General features: G+C 45.5%; 1 protein-coding gene across 1 annotated transcript in view; it reads right to left on the minus strand.

The window, feature by feature from the left end:
* Positions 1–24,746, minus strand: part of LOC311127499 (electrogenic sodium bicarbonate cotransporter 4-like) — a gene marked incomplete at both ends in the record, with an annotated part of 38,717 nt that extends 13,971 nt beyond the window's left edge. The window contains 18 exons of the mRNA XM_084159322.1: positions 290–403; positions 1,544–1,735; positions 2,071–2,129; positions 3,325–3,415; positions 3,539–3,719; positions 3,868–4,001; positions 4,139–4,313; positions 4,859–4,984; positions 5,189–5,343; positions 5,592–5,679; positions 5,800–5,957; positions 11,971–12,026; positions 17,615–17,740; positions 18,293–18,448; positions 19,177–19,337; positions 19,863–19,992; positions 23,725–23,940; positions 24,683–24,746. Of these exons, the coding sequence (XP_084015448.1) occupies positions 290–403; positions 1,544–1,735; positions 2,071–2,129; positions 3,325–3,415; positions 3,539–3,719; positions 3,868–4,001; positions 4,139–4,313; positions 4,859–4,984; positions 5,189–5,343; positions 5,592–5,679; positions 5,800–5,957; positions 11,971–12,026; positions 17,615–17,740; positions 18,293–18,448; positions 19,177–19,337; positions 19,863–19,992; positions 23,725–23,940; positions 24,683–24,746 (2,382 nt within the window). The remainder of the gene's footprint in view (positions 1–289; positions 404–1,543; positions 1,736–2,070; positions 2,130–3,324; positions 3,416–3,538; positions 3,720–3,867; positions 4,002–4,138; positions 4,314–4,858; positions 4,985–5,188; positions 5,344–5,591; positions 5,680–5,799; positions 5,958–11,970; positions 12,027–17,614; positions 17,741–18,292; positions 18,449–19,176; positions 19,338–19,862; positions 19,993–23,724; positions 23,941–24,682) is intronic.
* Positions 24,747–26,922: the final 2,176 nt, after the last annotated feature.

Raw genomic sequence — 26,922 nt, forward strand, 5'->3', positions numbered from 1 at the left:
CACAGACAGACAAACAAGAAACAAACAAAGAAACAGACAGACAGACAGACAGAGGGGTGGTAGAGATGGAGAGAAAAAGACAGAGAGGTACAAAACAAATACACAAACAGGAGAGAGGGATGAAATAAAAGAGAGAAGAAAGTGTCAGTATGTTAATGTCTCAAAATCACTTGAAAACTGAAGTTTTATTCCTAATCATTTCAGGAAGAAGGAAGAGATAGATAGGGAGAGAAAGAGGAAAAAAGAGAGAGAGGGAGAGATGGAGTGAGGGATGAGGGGACGAGAGGACCTTGATTTCAGTGGGCACGTGCAGTTTGGGCGTCTCCAGCCCTAACAGGTAGTCTATCCCACAGAATACCAGGATGGAGATGATGATCGAGAAATCACCAATCAGGGAGCGGTACTGGAGCACAGACAGGAAGAGGGGCATGGAGAGGAAGGGACAGGGTGGGGGGAGGAGGGGAGAGGTCGAGAGTGGGTGGGAGTTGGCAGCCAAGAAAAGGGAAGAGGTTAAGTTTAAACTACCTTCTCATTACCCAAATAACATAAAGGTCCCCCTGTGTCCTCTGTCCCCTATGTCCCCGTGTTCCCTGTGTCCTCTGTCCTCTGTCCCCATGTCCCCTGTGTCCTCTGTCCCCTGTGTCCTCTGTCCCCTATGTCCCCCTGTGTCCTCTGTCCCGTATGTCCCCCTGTGTCCTCTGTCCCCTATGTCCCCCTGTGTCCTATGTCTCCTATGTCCCCCTGTGTCCTCTGTCCCCTATGTCCCCCTGTGTTCTCTATTCCCTATGTCCCCCTGTGTCCTCTGTCCCCTATGTCCCCTGTGTCCTCTGTTCCCTATGTCCCCCTGTGTCCTCTGTCCCCTATGTCCCCCTGTGTCCTCTGTCCCGTATGTCCCCCTGTGTCCTCTGTCCCCTATGTCCCCCTGTGTCCTCTGTCTGCCTGTGTCCTCTGTCCCCTATGTCCCCTATGTCCCCCTGTGTCCTCTGCCCCCTATGTCCCCCTGTGTCCTCTGTCCCCTATGTCCCCCTGTGTCCTCTGTTCCCTATGTCCCCCTGTGTCCTCTGTCCCCCTGTGTCCTCTGTCCCCTATGTCCCCCTGTGTCCTCTGTCCCCTATGTCACCCTGTGTCCTCTGTTCCCTATGTCCCCCTGTGTCCTCTGTCCCCTATGTCACCCTGTGTCCTCTGTTCCCTATGTCCCCCTGTGTCCTCTGTTCCCTATGTCCCCCTGTGTCCTCTGTCCCCTATGTCCCCCTGTGTCCTCTGTCCCCTATGTCCCCCTGAGTCCTCTGTCCCCTATGTCACCCTGTGTCCTCTGTTCCCTATGTCTCCCTGTGTCCTCTGTCCCCTATGTCCCCCTGTGTCCTCTGTCCCCTATGTCACCCTGTGTCCTCTGTTCCCTATGTCCCCCTGTGTCCTCTGTCCCCTATGTCACCCTGTGTCCTCTGTCCCCTATGTCCCCCTGTATCCTCTGTCCCCTATGTCCCCCTGTGTCCTCTGTCTGCTGCATCTCATGTCTCATGTTCTATGTACCTCCGTGTCTCACCTTGGTGGGGAAGTAGCGGCTGGTCTTGAACTTCTTGAGGGAGACGGTCATGGAGTAGGTCCCGAAGAACAGGATGAAGGACATGAGGGCCAGGTCAGGGACGTACTTACAGGTGTTCCCCAACAGGGCGCCGCCATACTTCACACACTCCTTCTTACTCAGCTGACTCCAGTCCAGACCTGTTATGTTATACTACAGAGACAGAGGGAGGGAGTATGGAGAGAAGAGAGAGAGAGAGAGAGAGAGAGAGAGAGAGAGAGAGAGAGAGAGAGAGAGAGAGAGAGAGAGAGAGAGAGAGAGAGAGAGAGAGAGAGAGAGAGAGAGAGAGAGAGAGAGAGTAGAAGAGAGAGAATAACAAGGGAAGAGAGAATACAGAGTAGTGCGGACATGGAAGTAGACAGGCAGCACAGGGCTGCTGGTGTAGAGACCTGCCTGTGTCCTGTGACTATGGTAAATCCTACTATGTTAAGTCTATTTGGACCACATGTAGACTGTCCCCATAGACCGTTAGTTCCCAAGCCACTTACCAAATCAGTCATGTTATCGTCCGCTAGTGGAACTGAAACATTCAAACCCATCGCAGCGGCTGTTAGAGAAAGAGAGAGAGGAATAGAGAGATGTCAGTTGCCCCAGCAAGATTACATGATGCCAGTTTTATGGTAACATGTCAGGTTTGTAGCATGCTGTAGCAGTAGAGGTATACTTACTCAGATAGCAGCCAGAGAGAGAGAGACAGAGCGGCAGAAACAGAGAGAGAGAGAGACAGAGAGAAAGAGACAGAGAGGCAGAAACAGAGAGAGAGAGACAGAGAGAAAGAGACAGAGCGGCAGAAACAGAGAGAGAGAGACAGAGAGAAAGAGACAGAGGCAGAAACAGAGAGAGGAGAGAGAGAGAGAGAGAGAAGAGAGAGAGAGAGAGAGAGGAGAGAGAGAGAGAGAGAGAGAGAGAGAGAGAGAGAGAGAGAGAGAGAGAGAGAGAGAGAGACAGAAACAGAGAGATAGAGACAGAGAGAAAGAGACAGAGACAGAGAGGCAGAAACAGAGACAGAGAGAGAGAGACAGAGAGAGAGAGAGAGAGAGAGAGAGAGAGAGAGAGAGATAGGCAGAAACAGAGAGAGACGAGAGAGAGAGAGAGAGAGAGAGAGAGAGAGAGAGAGAGAGAGAGAGAGAGAGAGAGAGAGAGAGAGAGAGAGAGAGAGAGAGAGAGAGAGAGAGAGAGGCAGAAACAGACAGTACACACATCAGTTACAGTAGTTAGGAGAGAGAACACAGACAGTAGTATATACACTTCCCAAATTATAGGGCTACGTTATGGAATAGCATGTCAAGGATGTGCACCCCCTAAACTGTCCTGCAGATGGCAATAGTGCACTTCATGTGTGAGGTCTAGTAAAGCTCCCAAAAGCTCCCAAAAGGAGGAGTGGGAAGAGGAGGAAGAGGAGGAGGGGGAGGAGGAAGAGTAGAAGGAGGAGGGAGAGGGAAATGAGGAGGAGAAGGAGGGAGAGGGAGAGGAGAGGAAGGAGGAGGGAGAGGAGGAGGAGGGAGCGGAAGAGGAGGAGAAGGAGGAGGGATAGGGAGGGGAGGAGGAGGGAGAGGGAGAGAGAGAGGGAGAGGAGGAGGAGGGAGAGGGCGAGGAGTATGAGGGTGAGGGAGAGAGAGAGGGAGAGGAAGTGGAGGAAGAGTAGAAGGAGGAGGGAGAGGGAGAGGGAGAGGAGGTAGAGGAGGAGGGAGAGGAGGAGCAGTAGAAGGAGGAGAGAGAGTGAGAGGAAGAGAAAGGCTCACCCTGGTCTGGTGCAATACATTCACACTTGTATGTGGTAACGTAGTCAGGCTTGAAGCCACGGTTGATAGGGTAGTACTTGAAGGATCCCACCTATAGTAACACATTACATAGATAGTTAAGACACTGTGTGTGTGCGTGTGTGTGTGTGTGTGTGTGTGTGTGTGTGTGTGTGTGTGTGTGTGCGTGCATGACTCTGTGTGTTTGTAACCCCACCATCTTCTTAATGGCGTCAGAGATGAAGATGAAGGAGATGAGGCTGGAGAAGCCCTCCTCGGTGAAGCGCGTGATGTATTTGATGATGTAACTGGCGTCCGTGGCGACTAGGATCAGACACTGCAGACAGGAGTGGAGACCAATCCACAGACGCAGCTCCATATAGTCTATAGTGTTAGACCTGGAACACACAGATACACACACACATACAAATCAGTGTCAGAAGAAAGGAACTAAATGCATGAAACAAGGAGCAGACAGGTACAGTAAGTGTGTGTGTGTGTGTGTGTGTGTGCGTGTGTGTGTGTGTGTGTGCACGTATAGCTCACTTGCAGAACTCGTAGAGCAGTTTCTCAAAGATGAGGATGGGTCCAGTGGAACTGAGGATGATGAGAGGTTGACCTCCTAACAGACAGAACACTGTTCCTGCTAACGCTGTACCTAGGAAACTCTCCATCACACCCTGACACAGAGAGAGAGAAAGAGAGAGAGATTTGGGGGGAGAAAGGGGTAGGGGGAGAGAGAGAGTTGGGAGTTGAGACAGATGTTCGCGTAGGAGTTAAGACAGGTGTGTGTGTGTGTATGTGTGTGTTCGTGTACCTGGTAGTTGTCTGTGGCATCCCCCAGCAGGCCTCCGAAGGTGATGGCATTGGTGATGCAGCCCAAGTAGATGAACAGCACAGCAGAGATGGACTGGATGTGGAATCCCTGGGAGAAATCACTAAGGATCCACGGAACCTTCCTCTTAATGTCCAGCCACAGACCTCCACAGAACCTGGGGAACGCACACAGAGGTGACTCCATCCACTCTCATTGACTCTGAAAGCAGCCTGAAAGCAGGCTGGAGTCAGGGCTGGAGTCCCCGGGAGGGATAGCCTAATGAAGGATAAATAAGTTGTATTAAAGGAGTCAGCAAAATGACACCGCTGCTGTTGTTACGAATATACTAATATAAGTGGAATAAATACTTTATATCGGAGTTGTGCCTGTTGTTCACACAAGCATCTGCCCTCTCATTGGCTAGAATGGCCCCACCTGATCTCATCTCCTCTCGTCTGCCTTCCATCTTTGAGGACATGTATTTCCATTGTTAGAGCGGTCAGTCGACCATCTTGTCAATATAATAGATCAACTTTGCCCCGACTGACTTCCTAAATGTATAAATGTTTTAGTCGGGGGCACTACGCGCAGCACGTAGTCTGCATATAGGCAGAGGTGGCACTGATCTACATCATATCGCTGACTCTACCTTTACATTGAACTGAATCAAATTCCCCAAAATGAGGAGTAATGCACCACAAAGCCCCAGTGCTCCCATACCTGCCAGTGAATTGCAGTTCCTCTCCCAGCTCGTGGGGGGCGGGCATCTCCTCGTCCTCTCCTCCTCCTGCCCCCCCGGCCTTCCCGTTCACCTGGCCTAGCTCATTCAGGTTCAGCACAGACTTCCTGTTGGGGGGTGGAGGGAGGAGGTGGAGGGGTAGCAAGTGTTAGTTGTGGTGGGAGGGGTAGGGGGAAGGGGTCCCTGACCCAGTCCAAACACAATCACTCCTCTCCTCTTCTGACTGACTAACTGCCTAACTAACTCCCTAACTTACTAACTAACTACACTGAACAACTGAATAGATCTGATATGTGGTTCATCCTCTGTACCTCATGTCAGCAGAGGGGACTTTCTTGGGGGGCTCGATGCGTATTTTGGGGTCCCACTCCCCTGGTGGCAGAACGATGACCTCATCCAGAAACTCATCAATCCCAGCGATCAGGTCGTCACGGTCCCGGGCTTTATACGCCACATCACTAAACAACTGACAGGACAGCACAGCACACAGTTACACACAGCATATGATGTTATGAGTGTGTGTGTGTGTGTGTGTGTTAATGAAGAGGTCAGAGTTGAACTGCAGAGCCCTGGCTGTAACATACTGATTGAGTGTGTGAGGTAATGTATCCAATGAATATCTTGAGGTTATGAAAAAACCCATCAATCAAAACACTAATATATGTCTCAGCTTAATGAACATTTAAGCACACAAAAAGATTAGGTCATTCTTACGTCATCCACCATGAGTGTAGCGATGGCTCGACCAATCTCGTTGTAGGACTTGCCTTTGCCATGAGGACCCAGCAAGACAAACAGAAACCTGCCAGGAGACAAGGGGTTAACACACCTGTAGAGCAGCAGCACACGCATGCACACACGCACGCGCACACGTACACACATGCACACACGCACGCGCACACGCACACGCATGCACACACACCTGGTAGGTACGGGGACCTCGGTCAGGCCTCCCAGTGTGGTAGCTTGGGCCAGACGTACGAACGCTACAAATGGTTTGTCCAGGAAGTCCACTTCTCCAATCAGAACATTAGACGCCTCGGCATCACGAGGAATCTTCTTCATGAACTTGTTCTTCAACTAGAGTGGAGAGAAAGCAGGGTGGTAGAGAAAGAGAGAGAGAATGGAGAGAAAGAGGTGGCAGGTGGCAGAGGAACAATAACTATATATTTAGAGATCAAGAGCAGGATTCAGAATAACTACAAGGCATCTTGCCATTGTCATTACACCTAATGAAGGCTATTGTAGCCAAAATTACATTTTAGTCATTTAGCAGATGCTCTTATCCAGAGCGACTTACAGTTAGTGAGTGCATACATTTTCATACTGGCCCCCCGTGGGAAACGAACCCACAACCCTGGCGTTGCAAGCGCCATGCTCTACTAATTTAGCTACAGGGGACTACACTATTATAGCGCAAGAATAAAGCAGCATTTAGAATGTAAAGGAATTTCTTTACTGTAATCTGTCACACAGCAGAGCAGCTGAAGTCATGTCATCATTATGTCAGTGTCGATATCTAATCGATAGCTGATCACTCACTGCATGTGATGCCTAGGACAAGATACACATAACCACACTCCAATAGTACTGTAGCTCATTATTGCTACACACACACACACACACACACACACACACACACACACACACACACACACACACACACACACACACACACACACATACCCACACACACACTCTCCATTGGCCACTCAATACCTCTGCATACTTCACTCATACAAAATCACACAATCTGCTGAAAAAACCAGCATAGACTAGCATCTATTTCAAGCTGGTACATGCTGGTCCCTGCTAGTCCGTGCTGGTCGGATGCTGGTCAAGCTGGTTCTGCTGGCAAACCAGCATAGTTTGTTAAAGAGATTGAACATAGGATATGAAAGTATGTGAATGTATATTTTTCTATGTAGATATTTTCTATTGGTAATGAGAACTGTGAATTTATATTTTTCTACAAAACAATTGCACTGAACCAGATAATTGACCTTTGACACTTTTGGCAAAAAATATGTTTATTAAATTCTATTGAAATAACTTTTCCTCAAACTAGTCAACTTTCTCTTGTCTCATAATTTTTCCTGTTTTACAGGAAACATACAGTGGGGAAAAAAAGTATTTAGTCAGCCACCAATTGTGCATGTTCTCCCACTTAAAAAGATGAGAGAGGCCTGTAATTTTCATCATAGGTACACGTCAACTATGACAGACAAATTGAGAAAAAATAATCCAGAAAATCACATTGTAGGATTTTTGGCTCTCACAGACCTGTAACTTCTTCTTTAAGAGGCTCCTCTGTCCTCCACTCGTTACCTGTATTAATGGCACCTGTTTGAACTTGTTATCAGTATAAAAGACACCTGTCCACAACCTCAAACAGTCATACTTCCAACTCCACTATGGCCAAGACCAAAGAGCTGTCAAAGGACACCAGAAACAAAATTGTAGACCTGCACCAGGCTGGGAAGACTGAATCTGCAATAGGTAAGCAGCTTGGTTTGAAGAAATCAACTGTGGGAGCAATTATTAGGAAATGGAAGACATACAAGACCACTGATAATCTCCCTCGATCTGGGGCTCCACGCAAGATCTCACCCCGTGGGGTCAAAATGATCACAAGAACGGTGAGCAAAAATCCCAGAACCACACAGGGGGACCTAGTGAATGACATGCAGAGAGCTGGGACCAAAGTAACATAGCCTACCATCAGTAACACACTACGCCACCAGGGACTCAAATCCTGTAGTGCCAGACGTGTCCCCCTGCTTAAGCCAGTACATGTCCAGGCCCGTCTGAAGTTTGCTAGAGTGCATTTGGATGATCCAGAAGAGGATTGGGAGAATGTCATATGGTCAGATGAAACCAAAATATAACTTTTTGGTAAAAACTCAACTTGTCGTGTTTGGAGGACAAAGAATGCTGAGTTGCATCTAAATGACACCATACCTACTGTGAAGCATGGGGGTGGAAACATCATGCTTTGGGGCTGTTTTTCTGCAAAGGGACCAGGATGACTGATCCCTGTAAAGGAAAGAATGAATGGGGCCATGTATCGTGAGATTTTGAGTGAAAACCTCCTTCCATCAGCAAGGGCATTGAAGATGAAACGTGGCTGGGTCTTTCAGCATGACAATGATCGCAAACACACCGCCCGGGCAACGACGGAGTGGCTTCGTAAGAAGCATTTCAAGGTCCTGGAGTGGCCTAGCCAGTCTCCAGATCTCAACCCCATAGAAAATCTTTGGAGGGAGTTGAAAGTCCGTGTTGCCCAGCGACAGCCCCAAAACATCACTGCTCTAGAGGAGATCTGCATGGAAGAATGGGCCAAAATACCAGCAACAGTGTGTGAAAACCTTGTGAAGACTTACAGAAAACGTTTGACCTGTGTCATTGCCAACAAAGGGTATATAACAAAGTATTGAGAAACTTTTGTTATTGACCAAATACTTATTTTCCACCATAATTTGCAAATAAATTCATAAAAAATCCTACAATGTGATTTTCTGGATTTTTTTCTCGCAATTTGTCTGTCATAGTTGACATGTACCTATGTTGAAAATTACAGGCCTCTCTCATCTTTTTAAGTGGGAGAACTTGCACAATTGGTGGCTGACTAAATACTTTTTTGCCCCACTGTATGCTGAGCACTTGTTGGCTGCTTTTCCTTCACTCTGTGGTCCAACTCATCCCAAACCATCTCAATTGGGTTGAGGTCGGGGGATTGTGGAGGCCAGGTCATCTGATGCAGCACTCCATCACTCTCCTTCTTGGTCAAATAGCCCTTACACAGCCTGGAAGTGTGTTGGGTCATTGTCCTGTTGAAAAACAGATGATAGTCCCGCTAAGCGCAAACCAGATGGGATGGCGTATTGCTGCAGAATGTTGTGGTAGCCATGCTGGTTAAGTGTGCCTTGAATTCTAAATAAATCACTGAGCACCCCCACAGCAAAGCACCCCCACAACATCACACCTCCTCCTCTATGTTTCACAGTGGGAACCACACATGCAGAGATCATCCGTTCACCTACTCTGTGTCTCACAAAGACACGGCGGTTGGAACCAAAAATCTCACATTTGGACTCATCAGACCAAAGGACAGATTTCCGCTGGTCTAATGTCCATTGGTCGTGTTTCTTGGCCTAAGCAAGTCTCTTCTTCTTATTGGTGTACTTTAGTAGTGGTTTCTTTGCAGAAATCCGACCAATGAAGGCCTGATTCACTCAGTCTCCTCTGAACAGTTGATGTTGAGATGTGTCTGTTACTTGAACTCTGGGAAGCATTTATTTGGGCTGCAATTTCTGAAGCTGGTAACTCTAATGAACTTATCCTCTGCAGCAGAGGTAACTCTGGGTCTTCCATTCCTGTGGCGGTCCTCATGAGAGCCAGTTTCATCATAGCGCTGGATGATTTTTGCGACTGCACTTGAAGAAACTAGAAGTTCTTGAAATTTTCCGGATTGACTGACCTTCATGTCTTAAAGTAATGATGGACTGTCATTTCTTTTTGCTTATTTGAGCAGTTCTTGCCATAATATGGACTTGGTCTTTTACTAAATAGGGCTATCTTCTGTATACGAACCCTACCTTGTCACAACACAACTGATTGGCTCAAACGCATTAAGAAGGAAAGAAATTCCACAAATGATCTTTTAACAAGGCACACCTGTTAATTGAAATGCATTCCAGGTGACTACCTCATGAAGCTGGTTGAGAGAATGCCAAGAGTGTGCAAAGCTGTCATCAAGGCAAAGGGTGGCTACTTTGAAGAATCTCAAAAATAAAACATATTTTGATTTGTTTAACACTTTTTTGGTTACTACATGATTCCATATGTGTTATTTCATAGTTTTGATGTCTTCACAATTATTCTACAATGTAGAAAATAGTACAAATAAAGAAAAACCCTGGAATGAGTAGGTGTGTCCAAACCTTTGACTGGTACTGTATGTGTACACCCCTTCAAATTAGTGGACTTTTTGTTGAAAACAAATATTTGAATGGGAAGAGACTGTCAGTGGCAAACATGGTTAAAGACCCAACAACATTATATAGTATCCCATCCTCGTGAAGAAAAGCACATGAGCTAATTTATGCAGCAGCATAAGTATTCAGACCCCTTGACTTTTCCACATTTTGTTACGTTACAGCCTTATTCTAAAATGGATTACATAGGTTAATTCCTCATCAATCTACACACAATACCCCATAATGACAAAGCAAAAACAGGTTTTAAGAAGTTTTAGCAAATTTAAAATAAAATAAAAACCTTCCAGAAGGACAACCATCTCTGTAGCACTCCACCAATCAGGCCTTTATGGTAGAGTAGCCAGACGGAAGACGCTCCTCAGTAAAAGGCACATGACAACCCGCTTGGAGACTGGGGCAAAGGTTCACCTTCCAACAGGACAACGACCCTAAGCACACAGCCAAGACAATGCAGGAGTGGCTTCGGGACAAGTCTCTGAATGTCCTTGAGTGGCCCAGCCAGAGCCCGGACTTGAACCCGATCAAACATCTCTGGAGAGACCTGAAAATAGCTGTGCAGGAACGCTCCCCATCCAACCTGACAGAGCTTGAGAGAATCTGCAATGAAGAATGGGAAAAACTCCCCAAATACAGGTGTGCCAAGATTTGAGGCTGTAATCGCTGCCAAAGGTGCTTCAATAAATTACTGAGTAAAGGGTCTGAATACTTTGTAAATGTGATATTTCAGTTATATTTTGTATTATTATTTTTAACAGTTTTTGCTTTGTCATTATGGGGAGGAAAAAACTATTTAATCAATTATAGAATAAGGCTGTAACGTAAAAATCTGCCGATGTGCCCTTGAGCAAGGCACTTAACCCTAATTGCTCCTGTAAGTCGCTCTGGATAAGAGCGTCTGCTAAATGTCAAATGTAAATGTAAATGTAAATGTAACAAAATCTGGGAAAAGTCAAGGGGTCTGAATACATTCCGAATGCATTGTATTTCAACTTTCATGCTACACAAAGATAAATAGCATACATTTTTCTAAAGTAATACAATCTGTTAGTTGGATTTATTGCACCCATTACTGAAATGGTTGTTCCAGTTTAGATGGTTTAGGTAGTCTCATCATCTTTTTGAATGCAGATTGTGGGTGAATAAAAGTTAACATTTTTGGATTTTCCCAGTCAGACTGGATTCCAATAGGAATTAGACATCACTTTGCACTCCAGCATAATGTGACTTGGTGCTGGTTTTGCGGGTGACCAGCGTGTGTCCAAAACACATATGCTGTCACCAGCAAAAACACAGCGAAAGCTGGTCACCAGAGAAAACACAACGAAGGCTGGTCACAAGCAAAAACACAACAAAATCTGGTCACCAGCTAAAACACAACGAAGGCTGGTCACCAGCGAAAACGCAACAAGGGCTGGTCACCAGCGAAAACACAACGAAGGCTGGTCACCAGCGAATACGCAACGAGGGCTGGTCAACAGTGAAAACACAACGAGGGCTGGTCACCAGCGAAAACACAATGAAGGCTGGTCACCAGCAAAAACACAGCGAAGGCTGGTCACCAGCCTATGCTGGTCTGTGCTGTTTTTTTTCATCAGGGAAAGCTCAAATCTCAGTGCAGTAAACATGCCTCACTCCTACTCCCCAGTAGCACGTGGGACTGGAGTGGTTGGTGCTTAGGCCAAAATCACCTCCTAATCTTTTAATGCTGCTTTCAGAGTCAACTCATTTTCTGCCTCTCTCTCTCTCTCTCTCTCTCTCTCTCTCTCTCTCTCTCTCTCCCTCTCTCTCTCTCTCTCTCTCGCTCTCTTTCTATACCTCTCTCTCCCCCTCTCGCTCTACCTCTACCCCTCTCTCTCTATACCTCCCCTTCTACCTCTCTTTCTCTGTCTTTCTATACCTCTGTCTCTCTACCTCCACCCCTCTCTCTCTCTCTCTCTCTCTCTCTCTCTCTCTCTCTCTCTCTGTCTGTCTCTGTAACTAATTCAAGTAGATCCACCCCCCCCCCCCCCCGCACACACACACTATCTCCATCACATACACACACACACAAGGCTGCATAGGTACACACACAGAATAGTGATGTTCGTTGTTACCTGGTCTGTGCTTGGAGTGTCTGAAATATCGTTCATACTTCGGCTTTGCGCATGATCTGAAACATCATATAAAAAACATGTGTATCAAAAACACACACACACACCAATTAGTACTCCACACAAATTCACCTCAAGTTAGCAATCTTCTCTGTCTTCTCTGTGTATGTACAGTTTAAAGTTTGTTTAGTGTGTGTTTAATTTTTACATTGAGTAGAAGAGGCACTACCCACATGAAAAAAACTATAGCATGGTATAAATACTGTAGTATTATTATTTATATACTATAGTATTCACTGTAGTGTTTTTGCTAACTTTACTGTAGTATTTATTCACTGTAGTGTTTTTGCATATGGACAGTATATTGCAGTATATTGCATACAGACTAGCCTGGCTGACGTGACCCACATGTCGCGTCAGTGATCCACTGGTCTGGAAAGGAGAACGTATGCAATATTCGCTCAGAAATTGTACAACGGGTTTGATTTGTTCTCTCAAATGTTATTTTTTCTTTTCCTCAGGGGTTGAGGCCTCTCTTGTTTGGATTTGAAAATCCAACCGTTGTAATGGAAGGGGACAGTGCTCAGGGGGCTGTGTGTGGCCGTGCATGTGGATGTTTGAGTGAGAAAGACACAGAGGAGAGCCAACCAGTAAACGCACAGCCACCATAATTATTGACGCATTGTGCCGACAACATCAAAGAGCCATTTCATACTCTGAAGTCCAATTTACTGTAGTGTTGTTGCGGACATTACTGTAGTATTTACTAAAGTGTTTTTGTTTTATTATCTTTTACATAGAAGTGGGGGCTTTCACCTTGAGGAAACCTAATGCAGAAATATTAAAGAGCACATTTTCCATAACCTGTAAGTAGGTAGGACTGGGGTCTGAATGGATAGGTTCAGAGCTTTTACTCTTTTCTATAACCTGTAGAGAACACAATATATGGTTTATAATTGGCATATGGTCTCATGGGTGGCACAAATTGGGCCATGGGGGAGGGGAATGGGCGGGGTGTATGCAAATGTATATTGGCATATCAATACATTATGTTGTATAGTTTTCTACATTATACTACAGTTTACTACAGTGTACTACATAATGATATAGTAAGTACTACACAATTGAGGGATACTACAGTGTGTCCCATATGGAAAAATCATATATATGAATATATTTCAATAAAATATAAATATATTTAAATGTATTTAAATCAAATAAAAAATGTATTTATCAAATATATAAATAAATAAAATACACACTCACGCCTCACAACCTTCTCTACCCCAATGATAATATTGTGTTTCTATTGACCTCTGGTACCTTAGCATAGGTTCCCAAAGTGGCATTTTGCATGCAAAAGTTGGATCATTGAGTTATAGTATAAATTCTGCAGCTATTAAAGCATAGCTTATCTGCAGCTTATGAAACATAGTACAAAAAAAGGTGGTGTTTATTTGGAAAAGACACTTGAACGTAGAACATATCTGTAAATATATTTTAAAATATATGAAAATATGTTTCCAGAGCTGTCAATCACAATTTGAAAGTTCCCGAGCTCCACCCCCAGCCCCGCCTCCAACTGACAGAGCAACCATTACAATTTTGAATTTTCATAGAAGAAGGAGAATAGCAGCCATCACTGCCAAAAAGCGTTCTTGTGGATAATGGCGTTTTATTTTATTATATATTCATAACCTTTAATTAAAATATGTTTTTAACATGGTGGGTGACAGAGAATGAACATAATTTATTCAACTGCAAGCATGAGTTTTCATCGAGCTTGCTAACACCTAGCTAGCTAGATAGGTAGCTCCTTCTTTATCTTGCCACCAACGTGCGGTGTGACTGACCAAGGAAAGAAATGTTTTGAAAATTAAAGTTGAGTAGAATTCAGTAGAGTTAATGTTATGTATGTATTATATATAATTGAATTTCCAAAGCTATTGTTAAATGTTCTTGGCTAGCCAAGCAATGTGTATAGCTTTAGTGAGGGTTGGGTGTCTCGATAGAACTGGCTAGCTAGCTAGATCTTTACCCCACATGCTTTTCAAAGATGTCTAGAAATGCATACATTTTGTGCTCTTGTAGGAAGCAATCACTCCCCCATTGACTACAAATGATCTATTACTGGGCTAATAACTCACTAACTAGCAAAGGATATGAACAAATGTTCAAATGTGCACATGTTGCTACATGTAGCTCTCGCTTTGATCTCAAAACAAGCGCATCTATTCACTAAAAACAGTCCAGTTCGAAGTGAATGGCACAGATCCATATATGGCAATGGTCTATTTGCACAGAGGCCTACTGAAGCTCTGATTGGTTATGGCGCACGGGTCTGTGTAGAGTAGGGGCCTGAGTCGTGCCTGTCAATGGAATAGAATCCTACTCCAATGCGTTCTGCCTACAACAAAATATCTTGCATAGTTAGTTTTGCATACTAAGTCATAGTTCGTTTTGTTTTGGTATGTTGCATTGAATGTGGCTAATATTGCGTTGATTCAATCACAATTCCCACAGTAAAGGGTAATGTTAATAGTGTTAACTAAAGGGGAAAACTCTAAAAAGTTTAATCTCGTGCTTCTCGGTGCAGGCTGATATTTCTGCTGCGCTGCAGTCCCAGGGGATCTACGCGCCCACCAACGCACGCAGTTTAGACATTGCTTGTGAGTTTGAAAATGGACACTGGAGGTGAAGGAATCTGCATTGTAAATATCAATTTGATGTTCAAATACATTATTTTCAAATACAGATATTAAGTGCAAAGAGGTAATTTATAGATTATATTTTGTGTTTCAGATGTGACCTTCCAGTGACTCCCATGCCACAATTCAACAATGGACCCAGTTATTTTAGCAAAAATTAAGATTATTGAAAACACTCTTTTAGTTGTCAGTCATGAGTCATTCATTCAAACTTTTCGAAGTATACCACAGCATGCTATTGTGATTTAGTGCTGAATTTGTAATGTAATGCATTTAATTGTAGCTACAGTATGTAAATTAAAAAGCAAAGTGTTCCATTCATTAAAATACATGTCAACATATATTGATGAAATATATTTTGGAATATATTTTACTAGCTACCACAGCATACTGTCAAAATGTATTTCCACAACATATATTTAAATATATAAACGTATATGTATAAATATATGAAAACTGACAATTTTGTAATATGTCAAAATATTTTTGTACATACAGTGCATTCTGAAAGTATTCAGTCCCTTTCACTTTTTCCACATTTTGTTACGTTACAGCCTTATTCTAAAATTGATTAAATATTTTTTTCCCTCATCAATCTACACACAATACCCCATAATGACAAAGCAAACACAGGTTTTTTGACATTTTTGCAAATGTATTAAAAATAAAAAACTTAAATATCACATTTACATAAGTGTTCAGACCCTTTACTCAGTACTTTGTTGAAGCACCTTCGGCAGCGATTACAACCTCAAGTCTTCTTGGGTATGACGCTACAAGCTTGGCACACCTGTATTTGGGGAGTTTCTACCATTTTTCTCTGCAGATCCTCTAAAGCTCTGTCAGGTTGAATGGGAGCATCGCTGCACAGCTATTTTCAGGTCTCTCCAGAGATGTTAGATCGGGTTCAAGTCCAGGCTCTGGCTGGGCCACACAAGAACATTCAGAGACTTGTCCCGAAGCCACTCCTGCGTTGTCTTGGATGTGTGCTTAGGGTCGTTGTCCTGTTGGAAGGTGAACCTTCGCCCCAGTCTGAGGTCCTGAGCGCTCTGGAGCAGGTTTTCATCAAGGATCTCTCTGTACTTTGCTCCGTTCATCTTTCCCTTGATCCTGACTAGTCTCCCCGTCCCTGCCACTGAAAAACTTCCCCACAGCATGATGCTGCCACCACCATGCTTCACCATAGAGATGGTGCAAGGTTTCCTCCAGATGTGACGCTTGGCATTCAGTCCAAAGAGTTCAATCTTGGTTTCATCAGACCAGAGAATCTTGTTTCTCATGGTCTGAGTCCTTTAGGTGCCTTTTGGCAAACTCCAAGCGGGCTGTCGTGACTTTTACTGAGGAGTGACTTCCGTCTGGCAACTCTACCATAAAGGCCTGATTGGTGGAGTGCTGCAGAGATGGTTGTCCTTCTGGAAGGTTCTCCCATCTCCACAGAGGAACTCTGAAGCTCTCTGAGTGACCATCGGGTTCTTGCTCACCTCTCTGACCAAGGCCCTTCCCCCCCTATTTCTCAGTTTGGCCGGGTGGCCAGCTCTAGGAAGAGTCTTGGTGGTTCTTCTTCCATTTAAGAATGATGGAGGCCACTGCGTTCTTGGGGACCTTCAATGCTGCAGAAATGTTTTGGTACCCTTCCCCAGATCTGTGCCTCGACACAATCCTGTCTCGGAGCTCTACGGACAATTCTTCGACCTCTTGGCTTGGTTTTTGATCTGACATGCACTGTCAACTGTGGGACCTTATATAGACAGGTGGGTGCCTTTCCAAATCATGTCCAATCAATTGAATTTACCACAGATGGACTCCAATCAAGTTGTAGAAATATAGTATTCTACTATATACTCCAAAATTCTATAGTAAGCACTACACGATCAAGGGATACTACAGTGTGGAGTATAGTATTCTACAGTATACTAAACAATTATATAGCAAGCACTACACGATCGAGGGATACTACAGTGTGGAGAATAGTATTCTACAGTATACTACACCATTCTATAGTAAGTACATTTACATTTTAGTCATTTAGCAGACGCTCTTATCCAGAGCGACTTACAGTTAGTGAGTGCATACATTTTTCATACTGTACTACACAATTGAAGGATACTACAGTGTGGAGTAGAGTATTCTACAGTATACTACAGTTTACTACAGAATACTATAGAATTAGATAGTAAACTGTAGTATTTTTATATGTGGGATAGTAGACATCTGCAACCCATCTTTGTGGGCAAATCGCTTTAGCTAATGTGTGAATGTGTGCCTTTGTGTGGCCGATTAGACCTAATGGATCATTTCCCCCAAAGCTGATTTATGATTTAGGGACAAATTAAGTTGTGGGGAAAGAACAGGAACATACCTCGGTTAGCACACACACACACACACACACACACACACACACACACACACACACACACACACACACACACACACACACACACACACACACACACACACACACACACACACACACACACACACACACACACACACACACACACACACACACACACACACACACACACACACACACACACACACACACACACACACACACACAGAGGAATAGATTATAACCAAATATCCCCAAACTAATCTCGTTCTCTTTACAATCCCAAAATTGACCCACTGTGTACTGGGAGCTCTTGGAAATACAGTGTGACCAAAGCTTGCACGCAATCACACACAGTAATCCAACATACTGTATCTCTACTAGTTTATGAGGTTAGATATGTAAATTAAAACACATCTCTATGAGAATGATAGATAGGAAAGAGGGTGAAAGAGTATTAGTTTGTATGTATACGTGAGTGTCAATGGATCCGTGCGTTGAGTGTGTGTGTGTGTCTGTGCATTTGAGTGTATCCGTACACACGTACGTGCGCAAGTGTGTGTCTATGTGTCTGTGCTCTTGAGTGTGTGTTTGTGTGTACACTCACGCAGGCGGGCAAGGCTGCCTGACTTGGCGCGTAGGTCTTCTGTAGAGCGATGGAGGCCAGAGGCTGAACTAGGACTACGACTGAAGTTAGTATGGCTGGCATTATGAACAGACTGGGGACTACGGCCTAGAGAGAGAGAGACAGAGGGAGGAAGGGAAGGGAAGGGAAGGGAAGGGAAGGGAAGGGAAGAGAAGGGAAGGGAAGGGAAGGGAAGGGAAGGGAAGGGAAGGGAAGGGAAGGGAAGGGAAGGGAAGGGAAGGGAAGGGAAGGGAAGGGAAGGGAAGGGAAGGGAAGGGAAGGGAAGGGAAGGGAAGGGAAGGGAAGGGAAGGGAAGGGAAGGGAAGGGAAGAGGCGGGAGGGAGGGAGGGAGGGAGAGAGAGAGGGAGAGGGAGAGCGAGCGAGCGAGGGAGAGATAGGAGAGAGAGAAAAGAGAAAGGGATGGAGTGAACAGGAGAGACAGTGAAGGAGTTTGTTAAAAGAGGAGATAAATTATTATTGTTGTTTTAGTAAAATCAGCATGATAGAGATGAAATCAACAAGATCACTCAACACACACACACACACACACACACACACACACACGCACGCGCACACGCACGCGCACACGCACGCGTGTACATACGCACGTACACACGCACGTACACACGCAGACACACAGATACACACACACACACTCACTGGCGGGGGAATTGTTTGATTTGCCCATGTCGGCTAGCGAGCGGTGCATGGGTTTCTTGTGCTGGTGGCGATGTTTCCGTAGCAACACAAAGCTGACCTTCTCCCTCAGCTCTGGACCAATCAGACCATCCGCTACCTGGCGATCCACGATGTCATCTGGGGTCAGGGGTGAGAGTTCAAGGGTCAAACATAGAGAAACAGAGATATAGAACATACGGATTGCAGCTGTAACTGGTCACAGTGAACTCAGTGGTCTCAATCCCAAATCAACCCCTTGCCCCTTACCCCCTATCCACTTCAGAGGAGGCTGGTGGGAGTAGCTATAGGAGAACAGGCTCATTGTAATGGCTGGAATGGAATAAATGGAATGGTATCAAATACATCAAACATATGGAAACCACATGTTTGACTCCATTCCATTTATTCCATCACAGCCATTACAATGAGCCCATCCTCCCATAGCTCCTCCCACCTAACTCCTCTGATCCACATCCACCTGGCATATCAGAGGGCAAGACGGAGCTTTACCATATTGCTTGCACCTATAAAATGTTCTCCGATCTCCACAAGTGCACAGGGCTTAGGGACTAGGGGTTGATTTGGGAACGGACCATGGTCTGGGTCACATTAACCTAACCTAGCAGGCGTAAAAGAAATGCCTGAAACTAGATCCCCTACATACTGGTCTTGACAATAAGAAAAAAACTGTCGGGGGAGGTTCTCTTCTGCACTGTTCAACCAATCCAGTAAATTTGGAGGAGGATGGAGTGTCGTTAATGTCCAAAATTGGAAGTCTCGTCACATGCTCTCTTTCCATTTCCCCTGAAAACCAGAACATCAGGTTGTTGGGGACTTGGCAGAGGGTCACACACACTCACACTCACCCACTATCTGTGGCAGGGAGTATCCCTCCAGATCCAGCAGTACACTGCCAGTCTGTATACAGGTCCTTAACTCAAACAGACTGTGGAGGGTCAAGGTGGACACATGGGGCTTGCTCCACCTCTCTCCTCCCTCCTCCACCTTCTCCTCAAACTTCACCCACCTAGAGAGAAGGAGCGAGAGGAAGAGAGACAGAGAGATAGAGAGAGCGACACACACATGGAAAAGAGAGTAAGACAGAGAGAGCAGACAGGAAAATGCTTTAGAAGCATACGAGATAGATACTGTCTGCTGGACTTAAATATGACAATTTCCTGTTTCTTCCAAAGTCAGAGGGTGCAGTTTTAGTTTCACCGCTTAATTCCCTTCTGGCTCTGCTGTGTATGCATGTGCATTATTGAATGTTTAACATATTGATTGATTGGTCAGCTGGTTTATTGCCTCCCAGCCTGTGACCTTGAGGGATGCTGGGTTTGACCTCTAACCCCCAGAGTCATAGTGGAGAGTCAGATGTAGCCAACAGTAGGGCTCTGCTGCTAACACTCTTCTAATGAAACTATCTACAGGTCACCTACCCACACCTCCCCCAAATCCCACCTAAAGCCCCCCAACAATCCCAAACTAATGAGGGCACACACTCCAGGGTGGAAACACACAAGGGTTGAAGTGTGTGTTTGTGTGTGTGTACCTAGCAGACTCTTTCCACTCCATGTCGTCTCCATCGTGTTGAAGTGTGTCCATCTCTGTGAACAGAGTGGGCGTCGGCAAGTCATCATCTTCACCCAGGATGTAACGCAGCCTCTCCGCCGCCGGGGACACTGGGAAATGGAGTTCAAACACAAGAGAATAACTATCAGACCATAGAAATAGAATTAGAAAATATATGTATCTACTGTATGTATGAAACACTTTTACTAACAGTGTGCGTGAGTACTGTAAAGGATATTCCACTATGATGTACGGTCGACAGACAGTTGATGCAGCTTTGGATTGTCGTGACAGTGTGCACTAAACTGGGGCATTTACTCATACAAATCAGACATTTTAAAGAATGTGTTTTTTTATTTGTTTATATATTTGGAACTCTTTATAAAATGTATAGCCTGCAACTGTAACTGAATAGAACTGGAAAACTGTAGTGTGCCTGGGACTCTCTCAGAATTTCCTGTCGGTGGAACAAAGTCCATTAACTTGCTCCTAGCCCCAGGGCTCTGATAACTGCCATCACACCACTCGCTCTGCATGGGTGTGTGTGCTGTGTGCTGTGTGTGTGTGTGCTGTGTGCTGTGTGTGTGTCTGCGTGTGTGTTTCTCGCTCCTCGTCTGGTGGTCCTAGTTTACTTTGATCCTGTGTGAGTTCCCTTCCACCCCTAATCCAAAACAACACCCTCTCACCCCCTGTCAGTCCCAGAATCCCAGTGAAAGCTGGTAAATATATACTCCCCTGCACCCCCCTGATCCATCTAAACCCTACTCACCCCCTTTATACAGTCTATGAATAAACCGGAGGTGTTGGTATGTAATCTATGCAATGTTCCTGATGCAAGCCAGAAAGCTATGTCACAGGCTTGATGACATTCATCACTTTGGTTCAGGATTTAACAAAACCCACCCAAAAACAAAGCAAGTATTTGATATGATTTTGTTAATCTCTTTGTCGCCTACAGTATAAAACAAGCTTGGAACCCCATGGTATTGGGTTGCTAAAATAAGCAGCACACTGCCCAAGAGTCAGCTGATGTGAACAGCACATGGACAGGCCCTGTCTCTAAGAGGTTACTGAGGACAGACAGACCTTGAGGCCCATTTTTAAAAATAAAAATGCAATCTAATAGTTCACAGAGAGAGATTGAGAGAAAGAAGCAGAGTGAATCAGAAAAAGAAGCAGAGTGAATCAGAGAAAGAAGCAGAGTGAATCAGAGAAAGAAGCAGAGTGAATCAGAGAAAGAAGCAGAGTGAATCAGAGAAAGAAGCAGAGTGAATCAGAGAAAGAGAGGAGACTAGTCCTTCAGAGAGCACTGAGGCAAACAGACACTTTGCTACAGTCTTCACATTAGATCCAAACTATCACGCGAGAACTAATTGAACAATCAGTCAGCTACATCCCAGAGACCGCTGCCGGTCCAAAGACCAGAGGTTGAGAAACACCAGGCTCATATGACATCTCCAATGCCATGTCCACGTGACAGTGATAAACACATTTCATTTCCAAAGGTGAACATCTACCTGACAAGTCACCCCTGAAATACAGCCAAATATGAACCAATACTTACTACACAGCAATGACACCAACATGAAAATAAAGTAAATAAACATGAAGATGCTGTCCACTCCATTCTCTTCCTGTTTTCTATCCCTCCTCCCCTCCTCCCTTCCTCTCTTCCTGTATTCTATACCTCCTCCCCTCCTCTCTTCCTGTATTCTATACCTCCTCCCCTCCTCTCTTCCTGTTTTCTATACCTCCTCCCATCCTCTCTTTCTGTTTTCTATACCTCCTCCCATCCTCTCTTTCTGTTTTCTATACCTCCTCCCCTCCTCCCATCCTCTCTTTCTGTTTTCTATACCTCCTCCCCTCCTCCCATCCTCTCTTCATGTTTTCTATACCTCCTCCCCTCCTCCCATCCTCTCTTCCTGTTTTCTATAACTCCTCCCCTCCTCCCATCCTCTCTTCCTGTTTTCTATAACTGCTCCCCTCCTCCCATCCTCTCTTCCTGTTTTCTATACCTCCTCCCCTCCTCCCATCCTCCCATCCTCTCTTCCTGTTTTCTATCCTTCCTCCCCTCCCCATCCTCTCTTCCTGTATTCTATACCTCCTCCCATCCTCTCTTTCTGTTTTCTATACCTCCTCCCCTCGTCCCATCCTCTCTTCCTGTTTTCTATACCTCCTCCCATCCTCTCTTCCTGTTTTCTATACCTCCTCCCCTCCCCCATCCTCTCTTCCTATTTTCTATACCTCCTCCCATCCTCTCTTCCTGTTTTCTATACCTCCTCCCATCCTCTCTTTCTGTTTTCTATAACTCCTCCCCTCGTCCCATCCTCTCTTTCTGTTTTCTATATCTCCTCCCCTTGTTCCATCCTCTCTTCCTGTTCTCTATAGCTCCTCCCATCCTCTCTTCCTGTTTTCTACACCTCCTCCCCTCCTCCCATCCTCTCTTCCTGTTCTCTATAGCTCCTCCCATCCTCTCTTCTTGTTCTCATTACCTCCCCCTATCTTCTCTTTCTGTTGTTACCTGTTTTAGGCAGTGTCCAGTGAGAGGCCATGCTGGAGGTGATGGAGGAACCAGAGTCCTGCATGATTAACCACAGGAACCACAATATCTCAGATCCAGAACCAGAGACCTTCAGTCTGCACCTGTACTCCCAGTCAATCTCCGTCCAGCCCAGAGAGGTGGCACTCCAATACCAGGTAAGACCCCAACACCGGTGTGTTCCGTCCTGTAATGGAACTGTTGTGCTGTGTTCTTGTGGAGCCGGTCTGGTCTGCTCTAAGCTGAAGCAGAAATCCACTGAAATCTCTGGAGCAGTGAAGGGCCAGAGGCTTAAGAGGCCAACACACCCCATAGCACCCTGAAGTACTCTCCACCCCCTGACACACACACATATGCACCTGCACACCCATCCACCAGAGCAGCCTGAAGTACCCTTAACAACCTGACACACACACACACACACAACAACTACTTCTCCTTCACTCCACTTTTGGCTGTGCACGCCTTCCTTCACCTTTTGTGTCCGGTTCTTCTTCTCTTTGTCTGAGTAAACACACTCAGTGACATAACATATTTCTCCTTTGGAATTGGGGCAGTGGACTCCCTGAACAGACACACACACACACACACACACACACATATACACACACACACACACAGGACCGCTGGTGGTTGGACCAGGGTTTGAGTTCCTCAGCTCTAATCAGCTTACCAGCTTCAGAACGCTGGCCCCCATGGGAACAGGAACCATGATTCAGAACGCAGGCCCCCATGGGAACAGGAACCATGCTTCAGAACGCTGGTCCCCATGGGAATAGGAACCATGCTTCAGAATGCAGGCCCCCATGGGAACAGGAACCATGCTTCAGAACGCTGGTCCCCATGGGAATAGGAACCATGCTTCAGAACGCTGGTCCCCATGGGAACAGGAACCATGCTTCAGAACGCTGGCCCCCATGGGAACAGGAACCATGATTCAGAACGCAGGCCCCCATGGGAACAGGAACCATGCTTCAGAACGCTGGTCCCCATGGGAACAGGAACCATGCTTCAGAACGCTGGTCCCCATGGGAACAGGAACCATGCTTCAGAACGCAGGCCCCCATGGGAACAGGAACCATGCTTCAGAACGCTGGCCCCCATGGGAACAGGAACCATGCTTCAGAACGCTGGCCCCCATGGGAACAGGAACCATGCTGCTTCATCTTTCACACACAGAGTGCACACACACACCCTGCAGCCTGCTCTAACCATGCCTGGCAATGACAGGCGAACGTTCCTCAAGACAGCAACAACAGTGGCTGGTCAAATGCTTCTCATATGTGCGTGTGTGAGCGCTCACCTGTGGAGTCAGGGTGAAATATGTCATGTTGTTCCATCTCCTCCTCATCTTCGTAGTGTTCCTGGTTGTCATGGGGATGGTCATGGTGTGTGTGTTCTTGGTGTGTGTGTTGGTCACGGTGTGTGTGATGTTTCTCGCGTTGGGAGCGGTGTTTACGCCGTCTCCTTTTACTGTAACCGTGTGTTACCGGGACACCAATATACACTGGCTGGGGTTCTGAGAGAGACAAAGTGAGAGAGAGAGAGAGAAGAGAGAGAGAGAGAGAGGAGAGAGAGAATATAGAGAATTGAGAGAGAGAGAGAGGAGATAGAGAGAAAAGAGAGAAGAGAGAGAGAGAAGAGAGAGAGGCAAGAGAGAGCGAGAGAGAGAGAGAGCGGAGAGGGAATGAGCGAGAGAGAAGAGAGAGAAAGAGAGAGAAGAGAGAGAAAGAGAGAGAAGAGAGAGAAGAGAGAGAAAAGATAGAGAAGTGGGAGAGGAAAGCAAGAGAGAGTCAAGTGAGAGAGAGGAGAGAGAGAGGAGAGGGAGAGAGAGAGAGAGAAAGAGAGAGAGAGAGAGAGAAGAGAGAGAGAAAGAGGAGATAGAGATGAGAGAGAAGAGAGAGAGAAAAGAGAGAGAGAGAAGAGAGAGAGAGAGAGAAGAGAGAGGAGAGAGACAGAAGAGAGAGAAACAGAGAGTGAGAGAGAGGAGAGAGAGAGAAGATAGATGGAGATAGAGGAGAGAGAAAGAAGAGAGAGAATATAGAGGGATAGAGAGAAGAGAGAGAGAGAGAAGAGAGGTTACCATCGACACAACATGATCTTTCTTAACACTTTATTTGACATATTGGACTTACAGATGTCTGTTCCTTCCATACAGTGGACAATGCACACACTACACAGCTGTGTGTCTGTGTGTGTGTGTGTGTGTGTGTGTGTGTGTGTGTGTGTGTGTGTGTGTGTGTGTGTGTGGCCGTACTCACCTTCATCATCTTCCTCATATCGGTGGTGACTCCTACTTCTACCTCCCTGCCAATCATGTGCCATCCTGAGAGAGAGGGAGAGAGAGAGGGGGAGAGACAGAAAGAGAGAGGCAGAGGGGGAGGGAGAGAGAGAGAGAGGGGGGGGGAGAGACAGAGAGAGAGAGGGAGAGGGGGAGGGAGAGAAAGAGAGAAAGAGAGGGAGAGAGAGAGGGGGGAGAGAGAGGGGAGAGAGAGGGGGGAGAGAGGATGAAAGTCTGTACACTTCTTCCTACTTTGATCCTCTATCTCTCCACTCTGCCCTGTTTCATTACAGAACCATTTGATATGAGTCTTGCTTTAACACACAGACAGATGAAATACATACAGAAACAGACCCTTCAGATCCAATATACTGTATGAACTATGCAGATATAAACTCCTTCATCTTAACCTGACGCACCTGTATATATAAAGCCAGGTAGATTACAATGGAACAATTTGACAGTGGGTATGAACTTTTGAATTGCAGTAGTGTAGAACATAACCCCCATTGGGTTTGAGACATCTAATATGGCTGTTGTATGTTTTTCAACATTTTGAATGTGTTGACCCCCAACGTATTCCACAGCTAACTCATTTGTATTCCACGTGGTGATCCCGCCCTCTCCTGGTGAGGATCATCACAACATATCACCTCAACTTCCATCTGGCAGTGTTGTACTAGTCACTAACATTCAGGTCACTAACTTGTGGAGTTTTTTTTACCAAGCTGCTCGATGCTCCTCTCCTCCTTTCGTAAACAAAACATAAACAATAACAAATGTGCCTGGGGTGACCAGTGTCACTGTTCAAATAATGCAGACTCCAGCTTTAAAGGAATAACCCTGCTGGCCATGTAACACCTGGCCAAACCACACAGCACCACACGTGCATTTGGTAACCCGGGAGATCGATGGGTGACTGACATGAGGAAAACTCAATGGAAAACCATAGCTGCCCTGAGGATGACCACACAAGAGAGATAGAGAGAGATTAAGAGGGACAGCAGTGTATGGGGACATGCTCAAGGAATTTCCCTCAAAATATCAAGTCTGTCACATTATGCATAGTCAATAATCAACCCCTAACTTCTATCCCATAGACACTTTTCACAGATCTGAAAGGGTCGGATTAGTGTAAGCAAAATGGCGGAAACTCCATCTGGGCTAGGTGGACCTATACTTTGTGGCTTAAACCCAATCCGATTCCTTCAGATCTATGAAAATTGTCCAGGGGGGTAGGGGTTCATTTCTGACTAGGCATTAGTGTATGCAGTGGGACTTCAACATACACCACATTCAATAATTCAATTCAGCTTTAGGCCTACATTAACCTTTAAGGACCACAATGAGGCAACAGATTTGTAATGATTTAATGATTTTACATCTGTACCCCTGTGTGTGTGTGTGTCTGTCTGAGTGTGTATGTGTATGTGTGTGTGTCACACAGGGTTTTTGTAGGCTGATCAATACCACTGTCAGTCTTGATCACCAGCTGGCCCCTGAGCTCCTAATCACTGGGTGTGAAGGGCATGTTTCACACCCCACATACACCCTGAGTGCTGTTCATTGTAAGGACAACTCAGAACATGGAATACTTTGACTGAGTGGGGCTACTGACAATACTAGTGGTAGGCTTACAGCTGGGGTGTCTAGCTCTGGTCCTTGACGGCCACAGTCCTGCTAATTCTGGTTGACTGATTCATTTGATTTTGAATGATTTTCTACCTGAAAGGTGTATGCACTCACTGCACAATCATTCAATAACATTCAGTGATTGGGTAAGTACCAGGGAGAAATGAAAACCAGCAGGATGAGAACCTGGACGGCCTGTATTGTGCACCCCTAGTCTACACACTTCACTGGATCACAATGATCATATTGGTAATGAGTCGGGTTGGAGTCAATTTCATTAAGTTTACTCACCCTTGTAACAAGGCAGAGCAGATTACACAATCAACCCAAGTCTCTGACATTATTATCATAAATTCCAGGAATAAAGATAAAACAGAGATAAAATGATTCTAAAATCTCTAAGGCAGCTCAAGTCTGATATTTTTCCACTAATTGATCTTTTGACCAATCAGATCTTTTCACATCAGATATTTTCAGAGCTGATGTGATTGGTCAAAAGACCAATTAATGAAAAAAAGATCAGAATTGTGCTGCCTGTGTAGACACAGCCTAAAATCAAGGTCGCATTGCCCTGCTCAGACGTTGCAT

The sequence above is a fragment of the Coregonus lavaretus genome, assembly GCF_964263955.1.
Source record: "Coregonus lavaretus genome assembly, chromosome: 4".
Classification (NCBI taxonomy): domain Eukaryota; kingdom Metazoa; phylum Chordata; class Actinopteri; order Salmoniformes; family Salmonidae; genus Coregonus; species Coregonus lavaretus.